This window comes from Marmota flaviventris, chromosome 12, assembly GCF_047511675.1.
Source record: "Marmota flaviventris isolate mMarFla1 chromosome 12, mMarFla1.hap1, whole genome shotgun sequence".
Lineage (NCBI taxonomy): Eukaryota > Metazoa > Chordata > Mammalia > Rodentia > Sciuridae > Marmota > Marmota flaviventris.
The window spans coordinates 100,738,333-100,754,990 of record NC_092509.1 but is presented as its reverse complement, the minus strand read 5'-3'; the positions used below and the strand labels follow the sequence as shown (position 1 = coordinate 100,754,990).

The following is a 16,658-nucleotide window of genomic DNA, read 5'->3' as shown; positions in this document are numbered from 1 at the left end:
ACAGAGCTTGCATGGCATGTATGAGCCACTGGGTTCAATCCTCAGCACCACATAAAAATAAAATAAACCAAAAATAGATATTACAAAAATAGGAATAGATCTATTTCAGATTAAAAGATAAAAGTTGTTCCTACAGTTTCAACAAAAAGTATATGAACTCAAAAAATATATTATTATCAGATGCCACTAAAATGAAAGTAATTCAAGCAGCAATTGAGCCCCAACTTAGGTATAAGTCCTGATTTAGACCCTCCCCCCAAAAATCAGTCTCTCATCCTTTCTCCCTGATAAAGAAAAATAAGACTGTTCAGGAAAAATATATGTTAACTTCTTTAGTCTCTATACCACTCATGAATGTAGAACATATAGGACAGAATTTTTAAAAAATTACAAGACATGAAAAGTAGTAGAAAAATCAAAGGATAAAAAGGTTATAAGTAAATTCAGATAACCCAGATGCTAAATAAGCAACAAAGGACATTAAAATATTCCTATAAGTTGGTAAAAAGTTGAGAGGGGAAGTGGACAAAATGAGCAAAGGATACAGAATTATAGAAAAGAAATGAAAGAAATGTAACTATTAGAAATGAAAAAATTAAACGAAAAATGTGTCTGATTTTTAAGGAAAAAACACTAAGACTGGGGGTGTGGCCCAGTAGTAAAGTACTTGCAGGGTCTCTCCCGGGGTTCCAGAAAGAAGGGCAGAGGTAGGAGGGAAAGACACAGAAAATACTGCATGAGATTAGAAGCAGACTGGACACAACAAAGGAAAGGAATAAAGAACTCAAAGTTCAATATGTATCAATCTGATCCACAGAATAAATCTAAATGTACATATAATTAATTTATTTTGTTGTATATTTATTTATTTTATTACTTTATATAAGTAAAAACATAAGAACAGAGCATCAGGAATATGTGATTAATGAAATTTTATAATAATATATTACTAAAAAATCAAGAGAAAAAAAGAAAACATAGTGCTGAACAAAATGGTTGTTAATATTCACTGAACAAAATGGTTGTTAATATTCAAACAGTAGATATTTCTATTCCATGATACACAACCAGAATAACATAAAGAAAATGAAACCTAGGAGTATCATAGTCACACAGCTGAAAACCAATGTCAAAAAGAGAATCTTAAAAGCAGCAATAAAGAAAAGGGGTGTATTATCTTTAGTAAAACAGTAAAAATGATTGCTGATTTCATCAAAAACAAAGGAAGCAAAAAAAAAAAATGAAGGTATTGTTAAAGTGGTAAATGAAAAAAAAAAAACCTCTAGGCTTCTAAATATAGCAAAAAAAAAAAAAGCAACTATACAATAAAGAGTAAAGAAAGTTACACAGATAAAGGAAAAATGAGCCAGATGAAAGCCCAGATCTAAGGGGGGAAAAAAAAAAAAAGAAAGAGTACATCAAAGTTTTTTAAATCACATCTTCAAAATACTGTTTAGGCTAAAATAACAATATTTAGCAGAGTTTATAACATAATTTTAACCTCAAAAAGCAGTTTGGCAATAAATTATTTTAAAGTTTTATGTTTTCCTTTAAAGTGGCATAAAAAGATTCAAGGTTGACTATAAATATTGTCCTTGAAGTGATATTATAAACTCGAGATTGTGAAAAGAAAAAGACATGTGTAATCTTTACAGGAACCATCAAAAATACAATAAAAAACTATGCAAAAAATGGAAAAGATAGAATGGCATACTAAAATACAAAACTAAAACTTCAATTATTTCTATAAAAGGCAAAATGTGAAAAACAGAATAGAGAATAGACGGAAGGAATGGAAAATAAACACCATGCAGTAGACTCAAACTCAACCATATCGATAATTATATTAGAGGCTGGGGGTGTAGCTCAGTTGTAGAATACTTATCTAATATATGCAAGTCCTGGGTCCCCTCCCCAGCACCACACACACACACACACACACACACACACACACACTTCAAATGAACATAAATTGCATTTGCACTAAATGAGCTCATTGTGTTTAAAAAAGAACAGAAATAAACCATATATACTGTTAAGACACACACTTTAAAAGGACAATGACAGAAAGAAAGTGAAAGATAAAAAATATAACAATTATAAGTAACATGCTATTGTTCTATCAATATCAGACAAAGTAGACATCACAATTAGGATCATTTCTAGCAATAAAATTATACATTTCATAATAATAAAGCAAATAATTTATCAGGAGAAATAAGAATCCTAAATTATGTAAACCTAATAACAGAGCTTCAGAATACATGAAACAAAAAAAAACCACATAATTAAAAAGTAGATAATCAAAATAAAGCATACCTCTATCAATAGTTGATAAAGTAAGAGAAAAAAAGATTTGAATAACATTAACCAATTCTATTTATAATACCACTCCAAGGACAATATTTTCAAATGCAAGTATCACATTTGAACAAAACAGGCCATATCCTAAAAATCACAATCAATTTTAAAGAACTAAAAGCAAATAAATGAGCTCCCACTCTTGGCTAAAATGGTAGAAGAGGAACTAAGATTTACATTCCTACCATTGTCAAATCATCAGTTCAACTATATGAAACAACAACTCTCAAAGGACCAGAAATATCATAGGCTCCCAGCAGTCTGAATGAAAAAAAATCTAGAAACACGACAGAAATCAGAAAGAACACCCAAAAAGGTTTTCTTAGCAGTCGGGCAAAATTAGTTTAGACAAAAGAACTACTCTGGTCCCACTTAAAAACAAGTTTCAAGAGATGAAAATTATTTCCAAATAACCCAACTGTATGTCAGAACACAGCTCAAAAATATCCAGTATAGAACAAGATGAAATTAATGTTTCCTGGCATCCAATAAGTAAGTTAATATACATGCAAAGAGACAGGTAAATGTATCTCAAAATATGAAGACAGAAACTTCAACCTAAGCAGATATTGATACGGACAAGAGAAGACAAAGATTAAAGCATCATTTTAAGTAAGCATGTTCTATCAGTTAGATAAAACAATAAGCTTGTTAAGGAGAGACAGAGAAGGTCAAAAAGATTACAAAATAACAAGAGAAACTATCCAAAATGAACTATACAGATGAAAAATATATAACAAAATAAACAGAATTGTTCATTAATGTCTGTGAAACAACTTCAAACTAATAAACAATTAAGTTTCCAACTGGAAGAGGAGAAAAATATTTGAATATTGGTTGAAATATCTCTAAATCTGAAGGAAACTATAAACGTATATATTCAAGAAGTTCAAAGAACCCAATAACTAGAAACAGGATGGGAGTCCCCTATATCAAGGTGCAGCATAATCAAACACTTAAAGCCATAAAAAGAATAAACTGGGAGAAGCATGTGTCCTTCAGAAGACCATAAATAAGAATAAAAGTAGCCTGCTCATCTGAAACAATGCAAGGCAGAAGACATTGAAGTAACATCTTTTGAAAAGTCAACCTAGAATTCTACATTTATACAGAAGCACCTTTCAAACACAATGGTCAAAGACTTAAATATATTGAAGTATTAATTCACCACCAGAGGACTTGCACTAAAGAAATAATAAAGGATTTCCTTCAAGCAGAAGAAAAATGATAACAGATGCAAATGTGATATACCTTTAATATATTAAGTAACCTGATGTCCCCAAATGCAGGATCTCTCCCTACAACATAAATAAGGGTTAGCTCTTAGCTCTTGCCCTAACTGCTGCTTAGTACACAGTTTTATCATATCTGTAAATCTTTTACTTTGCATTCAACTGCTTTATAGCTTACAAAATACTCCTGACAAGGAATATGCCTTTCATATTTGATATGAAATATCAAATATGAAAGGAATATTTGGATACCCATTCTCATTGATTCAACCTCAACACTTTTCCCTACCAAAACATTCCCATCCTATTCAGGATGATCCAAATCCAAGCTAAATTAATCAGTATATAGCTGCAGAATTTAAAATGAAGTTTAAAAGACCTTCTTTGTTTATATTTTATACAATAAATGAAAGAAAGACTCCCAACAATATTGGAAAATCTCATTTGCTTGTAGTTTTCGAGAGAAGACAAAGTTCTAATCTCAATCTAGCTGATCAGCTCATGTTTTCTGTACATGTAAGCTACTCAGACACCCTTTCTAAAGTTATACACCCCTTACTCTTCAGCTCAGTCAGGGTATTTGTTTATGTTAAGGTGTGTACTGCCTTTATTATATCATATTCAATTCCTAATACATCCCATTTTATACAACCCATTTACAATTTTTTATACCTATTTATATAAACAAAATTCTAACTTTATTTTCATTCAATTACATGAAATAAGGTATATTTAGATATACACAACTCTATAAATGTTCTTAATTAATCCAGAGACTGTTGCTGCTACCAGAGAACTGCTGAAATTATTTTATAGAGATAAAAATAATTTCTATTTTCTGCTCTAAATCTCAAGTATGAAAGGATATGACAAGGAAGACAGTCACTGGAAGAAAATAATCAATATAACTGTTTCCTCTTAAAATAAAACTTTACTTTTTCATGGTCTTTAACATTCAGCTTTTGTTAATACAAACTGACCATTTCAGATAGGTTAAAAGGAATTTTTTGTTTAACTTGAAAAGTCTGTCAGAATAACTTTGCAGATGTTTTTAGACCAATAAAAATAAAACTTGACCTAAATTTACAGATCTTTTCATTGCAAAAACGGATCATCATTTAAAATCAAATTATTGTTTTTTAAACTTTGCTTCCACTTACTGCTTCTAGTTGTTTCTTCTTCTGCACTAGTAACTCCAACATGAGATTGACATTAGCCAAATCAAGGTTATCTTGATCAGTTCCCAGCAAATCTTGAAATATTTGCCATCTGTGACCATTCTAAAAATGAAAAGAAGAAACACAATAGTTTCTTGACAAGATTACTTTAGAGACCCTAAAACAAATGTTTACCTGCTATTTCCTCTATCCTATTACACAGATACCAAAAATATACTAAAATAATGTTCCAACCTACTCCTTCTAACTAGTGGCTTACCACTACCTTTTAGTTATAATTTAAAAACTTTTCGCCCTTAAATAAATTTTGATAACACATACAAAAGGCACATTAAAGACAAATGTTAAATCAGAATCTCTGAAAGTGCAATTTCTTTTCAAAATAAGTAACACAATTTTAATTATTTGTCTACCAACATTATCAAACTTTGTACTTGGTAAGGTGTTAATTTAAGCTCACTTGACTTCAGTAATTTGGGGCTAATCCTTTGAACTGAGAATCTTTTCAACAGTTTTTTCAAATATCTGCCCATTATTTCTACTTTGACATATACTCCTTCAAATGTCACACATTACAAGCCAACTCTGCCTCAGTGTGATCCCATCAGAACTTTCAAAACTCTAGCCAAGTATTAATATAGTCAAGAAAGTTATTTAAATAGAACAATCTTACATGATTTTTATTTAAGAAAAATCAGTTATATACTAAACTTTAACATCTATTAATATTAAATAAAAACAATACAATGGAATTTATTAATAGTAATAAAAGTTGAAACATACGGTGCTACTCACTGAGTGGTCCAATTTGAACCTCTTTTCCTCAAATCTTTGCTTCTGTTTGAGAATGAGTTCATTCACTAAAAACAAACAAAATATTCACATAATTTGTACTTTTAGGGGGTACATCTTCTAATAGTTCTGCTTTGATGGTTTGAATATGAGGTATCCCCCAAGAGCTCCTGTGTTAATGTAGGAATATTCAGGGGTGAAATGAATGGATAGAGAGCTCTAACCCTACAGTTCATCCTAGTTTAAATGGATTAACTGGGTGGTAATTATAGGCAGGTTGGGCAAGGCTGAAAAGAGGTGGGTCACTGGAAACCTGCCCTGGAAGGGTGCATCTTCCCTATGGCCACTTCACCCCTTCCCTCTCTCTCTGTTTCCTGGCCAGCCATGAATGGTGCAGTGCTCCTCCACCACACTATTCCATCATAATTCCCTTACCTTGGGCCCAGAGCAATGAACATGAACTAAATCTCTGAAATCATGAGCCAAAATAAATATTCCCTCCTATAAGTTGTTCTTGTCAGGTATTTTGGTCAGAGCAACAGAAAAGCTGTCTAACACAGATGGATTCTACTTTAACTTTACAAAGTTCAAACTTAAAAACATGCTAAAAAGAAAGTGTTATTACCTTTTCGTTTTATTTCAAAGTACAATCTTCCCACACCTGTTACCATTACAACTTTTATTACCACAGAAAAAAATTCTTCAGAATATGAAATTTCTCATTAATGACACTTGTGAAAAGAGAATTCAACACTGTGTGTCTCATGTTCCACATGTGACTGGAATGGGTATCTGAGTATTTACAAGAAGGTATAAACACTAAAAGGTTTTGTTTTTGTTGTAAATTTTCAAAAAAATACCACAGAAGACACTGTCATTTACCTATCCCAAATGCATGTTATCCTTTTTCTTGGTAAAAAGATTATTTTCTAAATGGCAAACTGTAACATAACTTTCAGAGAGCCTAGATCCCTCTCCAAGCCCACACTATGGTTCTTTTTTTTTTTTTCAATATTTTTTATTTTAGTTATAGTTGGACACAATACCTTTATTTTATTTTTATGTGGTGCTGAGGATCGAACCCAGGGCCTTGCGCATGCTAGAAGAGCACTCTACCGCTAAGCCACAATTCCAGCCCCACAGTATGGTTCTTGACTAAGAAAGGCCAATCTAGACATTCATATCCTCCCAACAATGACGTGGGGTCAAGAATATAACCCAGTTTTAACCAATGAGAGGTACGCTGCCTTTCAAAAAGAGGACAGAAAAAAACGAACAAACGAACAAATTTCTCCCCTATAAGGGGAAGGTATATGAAATTGCTTTGAGCCATTTTTCAAACTTGAGGGTGCCTAGCCAAAGGCCCAGGGCACATGCTGGGGATGGAAGAACGAACTTATCAACACACTACTGGATTAACAAGTTCTAGAAATTCTTTGCCCATCAATCAGTACATTTTCCATAATGTTTAAGTCACTTTTACTTGAATTTTTTTTCTGAGTGTTTTTTCTAGTCAACACATACTAATACAAAAAAAAAAAAAAAAAAAAAAGATTAACAGGAAACTAGCACTATCATGTCAAGTACCTCACTTTATAAACATTATCTTACACATTATTCTATTTAGAAATGAGGGAATATGAGGACAGAAAGCATAAAGCACTCACAGTGACAATATAAAATCAGAGTTGGGATCCAAGCTCAACCATCTAATAATTTCCACTGTGCCACAATGCAGATATAAATATATTTTTTAAAAATATCAAAACCATATTAGAAGATAAATAAAACAATCCAAGATCTCAAGGAACTCAAAATAGTAAGACAGATATGATGCAGTAGTTGCAACATAATGTGATAATCAATACTATCACTGAAAATAGATTTATAAAGTACACAAATTGTATCAATCAAAATGTTAATATGCAGGATTCGCATAAAGGTGAAAGAGTTGGGCCACATAAAGACAGAGAAATTCACAAAGCAGAAAAAGAATGGGAAAATAAATTTTAAAAGCATGTGTATGAGAAAGACACAGAAAAGCAAAGTCAGCTAGAGATGAGTTAAAATAGATATAGTTGAAACATGGAGTCTGTAATAGTTGATTTGAATTGTCAACTTGATTGAATTAAGAGATGCCAAGGATTAAGAGGCTTATGGATATGTCAGTGAGGGTGTGTCTAGGAATGACTGGCACGTGGCCAACTGATATGGAGACCCTCCCTAAGCATGGGTAGCAGCATCCAATAAGATGATGGCTTAGATGGAATAAAAACTGGAAGAACAGGCAGCAGCAGCAGATGCAAGCTCAATGCTTCTTGAACAGGTTCTTGTTTGCTGCTGCAGTCCTCTGAGGATATCAAACTATTGCTTCTTCACTCTTCCAGAGAGGACTTTCACAGTGACCCTCAGGAAGCTTTTCGTCTCAAGACTTGGGTAGCACCACTGATCCCTCTTGTTCTGGGGCTTCAGCCTCTTGGACTGTGCAGCTACGGGTTCTTCTAGCTCTCCAGCCTACAGACAGCCACTGCGGACTATCCAGCTTCTGGTCACAAAAGCTAACCTAAAAAGTCCCCTTTTTATAATTATACTTCCTGTGGATTCTGTTCTTCTAGAGAACCCTAATACAGAGAGTCATTATATGAAGGATTAATAAAAGTTAGGAATTAAGAGTAGAAATGTGAGCATATATAAGTCTGACTCTAAAGAGCCTGAAATGTATGCACTTCCCAAAACTGTCATTATGATATAGAGAAGACAAAAACAGAACTTGAAATAAGGCAACGGAATAAACAGGAATAAGTAAACAAGAGTGTAATGTTTGAATTACAAATATAAACAGTTAAAAAAAAAAAAAATAAAGAACTAACATTTTCCATGTCATTACATTTTAATAAGAACTTTCACACAGCACTGAATTTGATTTATTATAACACTTATAAGAGTTTTTAAAGGCCAAAAAATTTTAAAAATGGTTCTAGCAGATAAAAGCTAAAAAGAAAACATAATAAATAGATAAAAATTTTATATTTACCAAAACTAAAATTTCTATTACTAGAACAGATTTTTCATGTAGCTACCTAAAAAAAAAAAAAAAAAAAAAAAAATCATATTTTCTTCTTTAAAAACCATTCCTGGGGCAGAAGTTGTAGCTCATGGTACAGCGCTCACCTAGCATGTGTAAAGCACTGAGTTTAATCCTCAGCACCATGTAAAATATATAAATAAATAATGGTATTGTGTCCACTTACAACTAAAAAAAATATTTTAAAAAAATCCTATAATGACCAGAAATAATTCCTGGGTAATAAACTTAAAAAAAAAATTTTTCAGTACATTTTACTGAAATTATTTCACAATGAAGAATTTTTTAATTTTTGTACTTTAAAATTGAACAAAAGTCAGACATGGGGGCACACACCTACAATCCCATTGACTCAGAGTTAGAAGGACCACAAATTCAAGGTCAGCCTCAGTAACTTAGAATCTGTCTCAAATAAATAAATAAATAAATAGGGACTAGGATGTAGCCCAAATAAATAAATAAATAAATAGGACTGGGATGTAGCCCAGTGGTAGAGAACCCCCGGGTTCAATCCCTGGTATCATAAGTAAGTAAGTAAGTAAATACAGAAATATTTTTTAAAATACAATTTTTAAAAAAACTTACTTAAAATTCAAGATATATATGATGGGCTAAGCATGCAAATTTTAAAATGTCAGCCACACATTGAAAGGGAAAATCATTTGGAAACTGTGCCATAACTGACAAACAAGAATAGCAACACAATCAGTTCCATTCTGTAACTTTGGAATTTTATTTTTTTAAAAAAATCAATGTTTTCTTGTCTGGGGAAAAGTGGAAAAAAAAAAAAACAGCTAGTTTCTTTAATCTACAAATTAAAGCATTTAATGAATCAACCTCTAAGATATTCAACAATGTACAGTGGTTGGCACATAGTAGGCACCCACTGTTTGTTGAGTGAATAAATTAAACCTTACTGACATAACCTTTTCACATGTCTCTTTTAACACTTTTATATTTCTAAATCCAAATAGGCATTTACTTGAAACCTCGTTTCAAAACTTAGTTCGCAAAATTGAGATCTAAACTTGCACTACTGTCTATACACTTGTTAATTTTAACTTTATGGAGTCCTAGAATATCCATGGTAGGAGAAAAATGCGTATTTACTGCCAAAGCTTCCACTCCAGCAACTGTCTTTTCAGAGGCCAAGACAGTAGAGAAAAAAAACTGACTCTTGAACCAGACTGCTTAGGGCCAAATCCCAATTCCACAACCTACTACCCATAAAAGTTTACCCATGTTACCCATTATCTCTGCCTTCTCAGTTTGCTCACTTAGGGAATGAAGATGGTAAAAGCAATACCTATTTCAAAAGACTGCAACAGAAATTAAATGAATTTAAGTCCACAGCACTTAGGATAGTGCCTGATAGTAGTAAGGAGACAGGTTCCATCTATTTTGTTTCTAAACATGGATCTTAAACGTTGAATGCATGGTGTCTTCTACATCAATGAGTAAGAGGACCATTCATTAGTAAAGTAATAAAACTTAATTTATAAATTCTATATAAAAAGACAGAGAAAGGTAGAGAAAGAGACAGTGAGAGACACACAGAGAAGATAGAAAGACAACCAAATGTGTGTGTGTGTGCACGCACACACACACACACACACAGGGTGGGGGAGGTAGGGAGCAGCTGCAAAATAAGTCTTGGAAGAGAAGATGACTGAAAGAGTATATTAAGGTAAGGACAGCTGAGCATAAGTTGAAAGTGTTGTAGCATTGTGTGTCAGAATTTCCTTCCTTTTTAAAGCTGAATAATATCCCATTGTATGTTTATTCTATATTTCATTTATTCATTCACCCTGCAACCCCCATAGACAATGTGTATGCTTCCACCTCTTGGCTCTTGGGAATAACACTGCTGGGAACACGGGTATACAAATATCTCTTCTGGCCCCTGCTTTCAATTTTTTTGGATATCCACTCAAAAATAGAATTGCTGAAGCACATGGAAAATTTGTTTTTAAATTTCTGAGGAACGACCATACTGTTTTCCAGGGGATACAATATTTTATGTCCTCACCTGCAGTACACAAGGGTCCAGATTTCTTCCACATCCTTGTCAATGCTTGTTTATCTTTCTTTCCTTTTCTATTTCCTTTTCTTTCTTTCTTTTTTTGATAGTAACCATCTAAATGAGTATGCAATCTGTATTTTTTTAAATTTTGCCGATTGATTACAAAGGATACAAATGAAGAACCATATGTATCAATACATAGAGTATGAGATAGGTGGGGGAAAAGGCAGGGAGCTTTTAGGCATGCTACCCTCCCAGCACCTCCATATGTGCAGCAACTCACAGCTCTCTGAACCCTGGTTTTTACATGGGCTTCACTAAGTTGCCATATTTAATCAAATAATTGGCCATTGGTGATCATCTCAACCTTCAGCATTCTCTCCTCCCTAGGGATGGAGGGGGCTAAAGGTTCCAGCCTTATAACTCCATGGCTGGTTTCCCTGAAAACCAGTGATCCAGAGTCTATCCTGGAGCCCCCAGACATTGTCATCTCATTGTACTTCTTTATTCTTTCATTAGAGGTGGCCCATCCTACTTATGATTAGTCACCTTCATGAATAATTTACCTATTTCCTTGGCATATTAATTTAGCATTAGTCTTTTCTGTTGTGTTCTAATAGTTTTTACATTCTTATTCATATTGAGGATGGGCCCATAACTTCACATTGAAGTTGAATATGATATGTAGCAGGCTGATGTACTTCAGTTATGTAGAGTATTGAGTGTTAATGCCCCAACCTGAACAACACTTAGGAGAAAAAAGAGAGGTCTCAGGACCCAGGGAGATAGATAGATAGGAGCGGAGAGGAGCATAAAGACTGTGCCCTGGAGGGAAGAAAAGACAGACAAGAGAATGAAAATAGAAGGTGGAGATTTTCTGGCTGATCGGAATACACAAGTAGTCACAACACCTAACTCTGAGTGTAATACTCTTTAGAATGAAGACTTAACCTTTTGAGATACATATCAATATTTGATATGCCTACTTTAATCTGACAATTTATCTGGCTTCCTATTCACTCTCCAAATACTCAAATTAAAGTTATCCCACAATATCTTAGGCAATCTGACAATGAAGAGGTGTTTTTTTTTTTTTCATTGTTCCCATCAGCTTCTAATTATATACTATTTCTAAGCATTTACTATTTACTCTTATGGATGCATGTCTCTGCAGATTTTTAATTAGTACATTATGTATAACAGTGTAATTCATTATGCCATATTCATACATGTACATGATATAATTCGATTTTCCTCTCCAGTTTTTACCACTTCTGTGTAAAAATACTGTGTCTGTCTTCTTTCCCCAGCTCTGACTTTTCAACTGCCTTCCCAGTTCACACATTCTCTTCCCTTATTTAGAAATTCTCATATACAACTTCTCCAAACATGGGTTTCCCTTCTTTGTGAACCATTTCCTGTTACTTCTCACTGCTAACCCAGCAGGAGAAGCAGAGGAATGTGTAATATTGCATAGAGAGACATAAAGTTGTTCTGGACCTTTCGCATTCTCCTTAAGCCTCACATCCTCTCCAGCCATCTACAAAAGATTGTTAAGGCAGCATTAATTTTTTGTTTTTTTGTTCTTCTTCTTTTTTTGGTACCAGGGATTGAACTCAAAGGAATTGAACTACTGAACCATGTCCCCAGCCCTTTTTTTTTATTTTATTTAGAGACAGGGTCTGAGTTGCTTAGGGCCTCAATAAATTACTGAGGGTAGCTTTGAACTCAACAATCCTCCTATCTCAGACTCCAAAGCTGCTGGGATTACAGGCATGTGCCACCGTACCTGGCTCATTTTTTTCTTTTTCTTTTTGAAACTTAAATGTGATATTTACTAACAACATATTGAAGCTAAGCCAAAAAAGAAGAAAGTACCTTGGTGGGTGGTAGAAACTTGCTTACCTCTGAGCTAGGTTTTCTGCACAAATTAGTGCCAGCACATACTTTTGGGAAAACAAATCATCCTTTTATAAAGTAAAAATAATTCCAAAGACTCACCCAAGAAATTAGGATAGAGATGGTCAATATTGTCCACAACATAGTTACACTTGGGACATCTATTATTGTCCTCCAAACTCTGATGAATACACTTGTAGCTATTAGCAGGGAAAAAATAAAATAAGCTTAATTAAATCCATTTAAAAACTGAAAAAATTAAAACTGGTCACAAAATGACAGTCTTATATTCCTAATTCAACATAAATAATCTTAACAATTCATTTCAGCTTTTATTTTTACATCATGAATAAGATATACAGAGCATCTACTGCATGAATAATATACAAGTTATGTGAAAATAAACTCAAATTCCAAGTTTATTATATGTTAACTTTTAAAGGTACTAAATTTTAAGTTTATAAAATTTACATTGTATAAAATAATATTAGAAAATCAAATGTCTATGGTGTAGTTTAAGCAAGCAAAGCTTACATGTTAGTTACTGGAGTGCTTATATCCTTAATATACTAAGAGTGCATTCAAATAAAAATGAAAAGAAAAAAAAATACAAAAAGTCACATGAGAAAACCATTACCTTCACTAGTAACAACAACAAAATCCAAGTCTATATATTAGCTTTTAGTCAGAGAGAAACACAAAGAAAATTCTGTCATACAGAAGGAGACACAGAGATATGATCATTTTATGTATTTTTGCAGGAAATGTAATCAGCATAACTTTACTAGAGAGAAAGTTACAGGAAAACTGGTAAGGTATTGCATCCCTTTTAGCATAGGGATTTTACTTTTAAGAATTTATTTTATGAATCAGACATTATTAGTCTGTGTGCATATATGATTACACTACCGGTGGAATTCTACATCATGTACAACCAGAAGAATGAGACGTTATACTCCATTTATAAAAGATGTGTCAAAAATGCATTCTACCACCATGTATAACAATTAGAACAATTTTTTTTAAAAGAATTTATTGTAAGAAAATATATAGGTAGAAAGGTGTTCAATGAAGGGCTATCTGTAAAGACTCAACTAAAATGAAAGCAATCAAAACATTAGGAAGTCAACTAAATGAAATTTGTAAATATCAATTCAATGAATCCTATATACTGACAATAAAAATCATTTTTCAATATATGATATAAAAATAACCTATTAGTAGTTATTTCTGGAAAAATATGCGATTACAGAAATTTTCCCCTTTCTTATATCAAATTCCTGTCTAAATACTGTTCAAACAAATTACAGAAAAATATCAAACTTACATGAGGAAAAAAAAAAAAATCACCCTACCAATATACCACTGCAGTAATGACCTACGATACAGTGGCTACAATATCATCTGACATTTGTTTAAACAATTTTTATATATGTACATTTTAAATAAATTGAAAAAGACATTCACCACAATGTCAAAAGAGTATTTGCCAATGAAAAAGAGTATTTGTGAGTTATATAAATATAAAAAATGTTTTCTTTATAAATATCCTTTAGTTTCTAACATAAATATACAATATTTTTATCAAAAAAATGACTTAAGAAACTACAAAGGTGAGGGTTGGAGTTGTGGCTCACTGATAGAGCACTTGCCTCGCACAGGCAAGACCCTGGGTTCGATCCTCAGCACCACATATATATAGATAGATAGATAGATAGATAGATAGATAGACAGACAGACAGATAAATAATATAAAGGTATTGTGTCCAACTACAACTAAAAAATAAATATTAAAAAACAGAAATTACAAAGGTGATTTATAAAGATCATTCCTAAAGTACATTTTTTGTTCTATATCCTAATTATTATAAATTTACCTCAGCTTTATAAACTGAAGATGACTATTCTATTAACCTACCCTACCCTACTTTTCAACAAACAAAAACACCCTACATCCATCAGTTTCTACCGTTTTGGTTATCAACTATTTCTCATCTCACATTCATTACTGTCAAATAAAAAAAAAAAAAAGAAAGATACCAAAAAAAAAAAAAAAATCAAAGTAACACTAGTCTTGGCACAGCACAAGAGCCTAAAATTTGGACTAAATACTTGGCACATAATAAAAACTCAAAAACCTATTAAACAAATAACTTGCACAGTATTCCAGAAACATCATTACCTATTGCAACTATGACAAGGGTAGGATTACCATATTTCACAAGATATGCCTGTATCTGACTAAAAATTTCCTATATGGAAAATTCAGTGAAGCCAAAAAAATACTAAATGTTTGTTTTCATTTTAATTATGAGAGAAGCATAATATAGATGTACAAACTTTTCTCCCAACATGGAGAAATATATAGCCTGCTTACAAGATAATGGGAATGAGTTAACATTACAGGAAATACTCACATATGACAAAAGACTTTTAATTCAAATAAAGAAAATCATAAAGAAGAGAATCTAGAAAGTTTACTAAACATGAGAGGGTGACAGAGAATCAAAAGAACGTTTTGGGTGATAGCAAATGGCTTCCGTTAAAAAATAGGTCAAAAATGGTCACTAATATGACAAAAAGTTAAGGGCTGAGGGTGTAGTTCAGTGGGGTGGACGTGAATGTACAAGGCCCTGGGTTCAATCTCTAGCACTACAAAAGAAAGGTAAGTAAAATCTGTAAAAGTCAAAGAGTTTTTTTTCATTATATAAAAAACTGTTCCAGAATCTAGAAAAGTGCATCCTCTTTTCTTTGGCACACTAATCATACTTCCTAACAATTGGTTTACTACCAAACAATGCCTCTTGGAAGAAAAAGTAATCTCTGATATAGTCAAAAAGAATTGTCGTCAGGGGCTGGGATTGTGGCTCAGCAGTAGAGTGCTGGCCTAGCACATATGAGGCCCTGGGTTCGATGCTCAGCACCACATAAAAATAAAGAAACATATTTTAAAAAAATAATAATTGTCATCAGAACAAAAGTCCAGATGACTTTTCTGCACTGGACTTTATATATACTATTTACCTATAAACTTTAAATGCATCAAAATACTAACAATAAGATGCATCTTATAGCATCTACTACCTCACTGCCAGTCCAGAGTAGGTCCTGCTATAGTTTAAAGAACAGTAACATCATATCTTGAACTTATCTCTGTATGTGATGGTCAACCCCTCTTCCATTACCCTTAAAATCTAGCATACAGTCCTGTTAAGAGTTCAAATCAATAAATGCCAAACCCACAGAGGAACAGATATAACAAGTAACACGTTCTGCTCCTTTCTATATTATAACAGTACTAGAATTTTTCATTATTTCTCATTCATTCTCATTCATCTATCCTACCTGACTATCACTGGTACACATTCAATACTCTAAGATGCCAAGAGAAAGATAAATGACTAGACTGGTAGTCAAAACAGTTGGGCAAAAAGATAAACAGGATGCATGCTTTGGATACATTCAGAATTTTCAAGCTATTCACAACTGACATAAATGGATACCTTTTTTCTCTATAAAATATATGATAAAAATGGACATTTCTCTAAATATGCATATCAGTATCTGTTTCTTCCATTATGCATATAATGATCTACAAAATATGGAAACATTTTTCTGTCTTTGTAAACAAGGATGAGTAGATACAGAAAACTGAGTAATTAGAAAATTTTAGGTAAAAAATAGATTTAAAAAAAAAAAAAACAGTACTAACCAGGTATACAAGAAGACTAACAGCATGGTATAAGATGATGAATTAGCCTAGGAACACAAAAGACATCCTGACACCCAGGCATCAATCTATGTAGATTTTCTTTCCAGCCTGAGATCATAATCAATATCTTTTTTTTTTTTTTTTTTTTTTTAAGATATTGGAGATTGAACCCAGGGGCACTTAATCACTGAGCCATATCCTTTGTCTTTGTTTATTTACAGACAGGATCTTACTGAGTTGCTTAGGCCCTTGCTAAGTTGCTGAAGCTGGCTTTGAACTCATGACCCTCCTATCTCAGCCTACCAAACTGCTGGGATTACAGGCCTGTGCCACCGTGCCTAGCTTAATCTAGCAAAAGAGTAAATTAGGACATGAA

The 16,658-nt window shown here is 32.8% G+C and overlaps 1 protein-coding gene across 7 annotated transcripts in view; it reads right to left on the bottom strand.

The window, feature by feature from the left end:
- Positions 1 to 16,658, bottom strand: part of Cop1 (COP1 E3 ubiquitin ligase) — a 169,878-nt gene that overhangs the window by 129,159 nt on the left and 24,061 nt on the right. For 5 of the 7 annotated variants that reach the window (XM_027934924.2, XM_071600288.1, XM_027934926.3 and 2 more), the window contains exons 3-5: positions 12,673 to 12,770; positions 5,555 to 5,631; positions 4,754 to 4,873 (exon numbers count right to left, since the gene is read on the bottom strand). In XM_027934924.2, coding sequence (XP_027790725.1) covers positions 4,754 to 4,873; positions 5,555 to 5,631; positions 12,673 to 12,770 — 295 coding nt within the window. The remainder of the gene's footprint in view (positions 1 to 4,753; positions 4,874 to 5,554; positions 5,632 to 12,672; positions 12,771 to 16,658) is intronic. The other 2 variants (XM_027934925.3, XM_027934927.3) reach the window with 1 other exon arrangement.